This window comes from Cherax quadricarinatus, chromosome 5, assembly GCF_038502225.1.
Source record: "Cherax quadricarinatus isolate ZL_2023a chromosome 5, ASM3850222v1, whole genome shotgun sequence".
Taxonomy (NCBI): Eukaryota; Metazoa; Arthropoda; class Malacostraca; order Decapoda; family Parastacidae; genus Cherax; species Cherax quadricarinatus.
The window spans coordinates 20222479-20229336 of record NC_091296.1 but is presented as its reverse complement, the minus strand read 5'-3'; the positions used below and the strand labels follow the sequence as shown (position 1 = coordinate 20229336).

At 37.7% G+C, this 6858-nt stretch overlaps 1 protein-coding gene across 5 annotated transcripts in view; it reads right to left on the bottom strand.

Annotated features, from left to right (window-relative positions):
• Positions 1-3766: 3766 nt before the first annotated feature.
• LOC128684817 (protein FAM149B1-like) overlaps positions 3767-6858 on the bottom strand; it is a 72724-nt gene continuing 69632 nt past the window's right edge. For all 5 annotated transcript variants that reach the window (XM_070100955.1, XM_070100967.1, XM_070100974.1 and 2 more), the window contains one exon: positions 3767-3888. In XM_070100955.1, coding sequence (XP_069957056.1) covers positions 3830-3888 — 59 coding nt within the window. In that variant the 3' untranslated portion in view covers positions 3767-3829. The remainder of the gene's footprint in view (positions 3889-6858) is intronic.

The window sequence follows — 6858 nt, the reverse complement described above, 5'->3', positions numbered from 1 at the left end:
TTACCATTTTGTCCTAGGCACATGTCGATTCGACACTAGGCGTGTGTGTGTGTGTGTACTCACCTAATTGTGGTTGCAGGGGTCGATACTCAGCTCCTGGCCCCGCCTCTTCACTGATCGCTACTAGGTCCTCTCTCTCTCTGCTTCCTAAGCTGTATCATACCTCTTCTTAAAACTATGTATGGTTCCTGCCTCCACTACTTCACTTGCTAGGCTATTCCACTTCCTGACAACTCTATGACTGAAGAAATACTTCCTAATGTCCCTGTGACTCGTCTGAGTCTTCAGCTTCCAGTTGTGACCCCTTGTTTCTGTGTCCCCTCTCTGGAACATCCTATCTCTGTCCACCTTGTCTATTCCCCGCAGTACAGTGGACCCCCGCATAACGATTACCTCTGAATGCGACCAATTATGTAAGTGTATTTATGTAAGTGCGTTTGTACGTGTATGTTTGGGGGTCTGAAATGGACTAATCTACTTCACAATATTTCTTATGGGAACAAATTCGGTCAGTACTGGCACCTGAACATACTTCTGGAGTGAAAAAATATCGTTAACCGGGGGTCCACTGTATATTGTATGTCGTTATCATGTCTCCCCTGACCCTTCTGTCCTCCAGTGTCGTCAGTCTGATTTCCCTCAACCTTTCCTCGTACGACATTCCCCTGAGCTCTGGGACTAGCCTTGTTGCATGTGTGTGTTTGTGCATGCGTGTGTGCATGTGCATCATGCATGTGTGTGAGCGTCGATATGTGGTTGCTACATGTGTGCACATGTCCGTGCGTGCGCCCTCGTGTGTGTATGTGCGCGCGCGCTCGTGTGGGTGTATGATCCACTTAATATTTGTATTTATAACTCATTACAATTGTGACCAGGTATGGACGTATCAGTGGTTCATTACTTTGTAATTTGTTCATGACTGTAACCATGTATAGGAGTGAAGCTGATTCATTACCTCTGTAACTTGCCATGATTAGTGACCAGATCTACCTGGAGTTCATTACCTTTGTGACTAGTTCAGCTATCATAACTTTGGGGTCCAGTCCCTGGACCAATTATGTACCTCTGTAATCTTTTGACTACCGCCCACAGGATGGGTATGGGGTGCATAATAAACATATTAAACTAACACTAACTACTGTACACGTGCCCACGTGTAGTTACTAGTTATCAAAGGCACTTGTTGATGGACACTTGACCTGCATGTGTACTCACCTGTATGCAGTTCCTTCAGCTGAGTCTCAGCTCCTGGCCCTTCCTCTTTGCTGGCCAATACTGGATTCATCCTCTCCTGGCTTCAAGAGCCTTATTGTATCTTACCTGTTCTCAGATTCAAGCTATACCTTGATGCTCCTGTCTCATAGCCTGGCTGTATCCACCCTATCAATTCATCTCAGCATTTTCTATGTTGTATATTACCCCTAGGCCTTTTTTTTCATCAGGTTTAGCTCCCCATAGCTCATACACCTTAGCTTTGGGACTAATGTTACTGCAAATCTCTCCAGTTTCTTGACATGCTTGATCAGGTGTGGGTTAAACATTGGTGTGGCATACTCCCATATGGACCTAACATGCAATATATTGTCATGAAAGACTCCTTGCTCAGGCTTCTGAAAGCTAATCATTGCCAGGCACGTGCTTGCTTTGGCAGTTATTCAATTGAAGGACCATGAGGTCCTTCTACTTGAATGAGGTTTGATATCTTTGTGTGTCCCCCCCCCCTCCCCAAACCAGAACTGTATTTGCAGTCTTCTTTGCCTATTCTCAATCTTCAAACCTTTGCATTTGCTTAAGTTACATTCTAATAGCCACTTGCCAGGCCAGCCCTGCAGCCTGTCTAGATTCATATGGAATCTTTCCTGGTTCTTACTTGTTTTTAATATCATGTGTCTGCTTATAATGTGAACATGAGCATAATTATTTGCAAGCATTTATCTTCAGAGGGCCAAGGAGGGGTTTTGGCATTTGGAGAGGATGAAATTGAATAGATAACCAAGAAGGTTTATACATCTCAGGTGGTGGAAAGAAGGGGTAGTGGTTCCCAGGAAGAGTTAAATATTTTTAGTGCTAGGAGTTTGAACATTCAACAGGCTTGCTGTATGAATGCATTAGATTGGATTGAATGGAGACAAAAGTTAGCTTTACAGTCTTCACAATAAAGCTAATAGAATCCTTGGCTTCATATCAAAAAGTATAAATAATAGAAGTCCTCAGGTTGTTCTTCAACTCTATATATCTTTGGTTAGGCCTCATTTAGATTATGCTGCACAGGTCTGGTCACCGTATTACAGAATGGATATAAATGCACTGGAAAATGTACAAAGGAGGATGACAAAGTTGATCCCATGTATCAGAAATCTTCCCTATGAGGACAGACTGAGGGCCCTGAATCTGCACTCTCTCTAGAAAGGCATAAAATTAGGGATGGTATGATTGAGGTGTATAAATGGAAAACAGGAATAAATAAAGGGAATGTAAATAGCGTGCTAAAAATATCTAGGCAATACAGGACTTGCAGCAATGGTTTTATGTTGGAAAAATTCACATACAGGAAAGATATAGGAAAGCACTGCTTTGGTAACACAGTTGTGGATGAGTGGAACAAACTCCCAAGTACCATCATAGAAGCTAAAATATTGTGCAGTTTTAAAAGTAGGTTAGATAAATACATGAGTGGGTGTGAGTTGGACCTGAATAGCTTGTGCTACTAGGTGAGATGTTGTGCTCCTTCCTTAAGTGAATGTGACCTGACCTGACTAGGTTAGGGCATTGGCTTAAGCCAGTAGGAGAATTGGACCTGCCTCACATGGGCTAGTAGACCTGCTGCAGCGTTCCTTCTTTCTTATGTTCTTAAAAGGTCTTAATGGCTTGATGTGCTGTTGGAGTGTGAGCAAGGTAACATTTATAAAAGGATTCATGGGAAACTGGTTAGCAGAGCTGCATTGTATGACCCTTGTAGGTCTAGTGCTTCTTTGATAAGAATAATAATGGTTAGCCAAGCTTGAGACCTGGAGATGGGAATTGTATGTATGGTATATTCATATAAGTAAAGTAAAGAGGACCTGATTTTTGGTTATATGACATGTTCACATGTCATACAACCAAAAACATCACATGTTGGGATAAACTATGTAATACAGAGTGAGTCCTTTATGCTGAGGGAGAGTCATTCAGCTGATCAGCTGATTTTACATTACAGCAAGCTTTCATATGCAAATTTAACATGTATAAATAGGTGTCCAGTTTACAAACATCTGCATATACAGACAGGCCAGTTATGAAGAAATTAAAATTTTACAGCTGCTGAGCTGCAGTATAAACATCTGTGAAACATATGGCAATGATCATTTTTACTGTTATTTTCTATACAAACAACTCATTTGTTAGTTGAAAAACTAAAAGTTCAGCTTAAGAACCTCTTGTACATTGCATCTAAAGGCATTTTGAGTATTTAATGTTTAAAATGCATTATAGTTATGTTTAACAAAAAATATTTCTACTTCTTCATAATAATAGTGAAATACATAAAAAAAAAGTATCACGTTAATTTTAAGGTGCCAAACTATTAGTAAAAGTTCAAATTTATCTTTGAATCATAGGTAAAAAAATTAATTATGTAAAAATTATGAGGGTTTATTTTTATTCCCTAAAATTCATGCCACTCCTTTACATAATAATTACTGCTTGCACTTTAGTTTTAATAATATTCAGATCATCATAAAGTAAAGTATAATGTATTTTCAAACACTGCAAACACTTTAATAGGTTTTCTTTATTTGTTGATCTTTGTGGAAAATCATATTACCTGCATGTATGAAATTACAGTATTTTACTTCTCCTGTGGCCGTATTAATTTTTTGCTTTCCCCAGCCTCAGTGATGGGAGTACCTGTGAAAAGAATTATATTTTATTACAATAATAAAAATGCCATTATGATGGATAATAGCTTTAAAATAAAAAACAAGGCAAGTAATAAACAATTTGCTGTTATACCACAACATATAAAAATGTATCTGGTAACACTGGTCTGGATACAGATATGTATGAAGCATATTTCAGTACACTAAACTTCTCAAGAGCATCATACATTTTTATACTATATTATAATATGCTGTACATAGATACATTTTTTGAAGTTTGCTTGTCTTGTGGTGCTGTCTGCTTAACACTGCTTCATAGTATACATAAGCATCTCTTGTACTGCAAACTTGCCATGCCACAGTGTTTGTGTTCGGGTAGGTTATAAAAGAAATCTGATGGATTATTGTGTGAGTGTGTGTGAAAAAAAAAAACATGCTTGTGTAATACAGCCAGGGTGAGACCAACCGACTTTAGAACTGGAATATGGAAAAATAAAAGTAAGGATGAAAGCATTAAAGTGAAAAAACTGTTAAAGGAGAAAGATATTGTGAGTTCTACATTTATCTACAATTTTTCTTGGGCATTAGCATGATCAGACTACATCCAGGGAAGTATGGCAATTTATTACAGTTACCAACAGAAATGTGTAAACCTTAATAATAATAATAATATCTTTATTTACTACAAGTACATGTACAAGTTGACATCAATGACATACTACTATGTACGTATATAGAAAGCCCCTTGTTATGCAGAGCATCTCGGACAAATTAGGTTAGTTTTGTCCCAGGATGTGACCCACACCAGTCGACTAACACCCAGGTACCCATTTTACTGATGGGTGAACTTAGACAACCGGTTTAAAGAAACACGCCCAATGTTTCTACCCTGGCTGGGAATCGAACCCGGACCCTCGCCGTGTGAAGCAAGAGCTTTAGCCACCAGGCCACCTTCTTTTAATTAACATACTATTATTTATAGCTACATTAGTTATAGTACTGTAAATAATGCACTGTATAAAAAATATTATTACAATCACACTGTAATCATTTATAACTCGTTAAAATAAGTAACCTCCCTTGCCTACCATCATGTAAAACAATTACAGGCCCACCTTATTATGGATATTTAATAAAAATTCTTTACCGAAAACCATGCTCTCAGAATATTCTCCATAAGGCCACCATTACAAATATTTTAACCCTTTCACTGTCTCTCACATAGATCTGTGACTGAGCCTGGTGGCACTTGCATAGATTTGTGTGTAATTCATAGTGCCCTGAAATATGCCATGAGTGCCCTAGACATGAGAGAACAGGTTTGCACTGTTGATGTGAGCAGTATTAAAAATCCTGCTCCACACAGTGAATGATAGGAACAGCTAACTGCTGACTTTGTAATTGGGTTAAATATATAATTAAATATATAAATTTGTGGACTGTATATTAAAAAATGATTATATATAAACACAATTACATAACAGAAGGAAAATATATCTTAATATCACTCACCAATCTGACTGGAGATTAATGTGTATCATACTCAGAAAAACCTCACTAACTAAATTTATGAAAACACTGGCCAGAATTATACACAAATCTAGAGAGCTTATCTGAGGTTCATGGAGCTGTCTTGTCCAGTCGTCTGATATCTCAAGTTATGCAGGAATGCACATCCAACAATTTCGCCTCCTATTTGAGAGGTGCCAATCCAATTTTAACCTCTAGAGCACGAAAAATTCTTCCCATTATATTAACGTTGTATCCAATTTAAAACCAAGATGGCGAGTCCCTCTTCTTTTTTTCGATAACATACTTCTTTTAAAAATACAATATAGGGCATCTATTTACCTATAAATTACCGTATTTCCGGAAAATATATACAGTATTTTCCACACTGCGGCCAGCCGGAGTTCGTTGCTAAACGACTCAAATTGCTCATTTGACAATGGTGGACGACCTGGGTACATATAGGATCTGGCATTCATACGGCGACATATTACACAAGATTTAATCACCCTTTTTACACTTTGCCGTCCTTGTGGAATCCAGAAAGTTTCCCTAATACAATTTAAGGTATCTTGTACCCCACCATGCATTACATTTTTATGGGCATTTAGAACAATCAAATTTGTTAGATGATGAGTTTTGGGCAGTAAGATAGTGTGTTTAGCATAATCACCCAATTCAGCATTTTGTAACCTACCTCTGCACCTAATTACATTGTTCTCTAAATACAGCCCCAATTTCTCTATTATAGAACCTTTCACAATTTTTCTTTCCATCATCAATTTAATCTCATTTCCATTGATTTCTTCTTGTACCCTCTTTATCCAATATTCAAGAGGATGTGAAAACTTAAATGAAATATTCATCTTGTTTAGAAATTTAAACACCAACTTAGTTACATTCAGTAGTTTGGATAAAGAAGAATACCTATTTATATCAATGGCTAAGGGAGGACAAACTATTGGAGCGGTGGTCACAGTAATTTCAACAGGAGCAATATACGCCTTTTGTACAGGCCAATTAGCTTTATTTACCAACCAGCTCGGTCCTTTAAACCATGATACAGCATTTACAAATTTAGCATAAGGTAAACCTCGAGACAAGAAATCAGCTGGATTCTCCTCACCAGGTATATGATTAAATGTTAACATATGCTGACCCAAACTATTATACTTCTCTTGCATCTGATAAATTTCAGCGACTCTGTTTTGTACGTACACAATTTTACTGTTTCCATTGCGAATCCAATGTAAGGATACCTCATTATCAGACCAAATTACAGTGTCGCTAATATTTACCTCCTGCAACTTATTTCTTATATAGTTAGCTAATTTGACACCTACATAAATGGCTGTTAATTCCAACTGAGGCAAGGTACGTGATTTAATTGGAGACACTTTAGCCTTAGACATAACAAGAGAAATAACACTATTACATTGAAGGTAAGCAACTGCTCCATATGCCAATTTTGAAGCATCACAAAAAATGT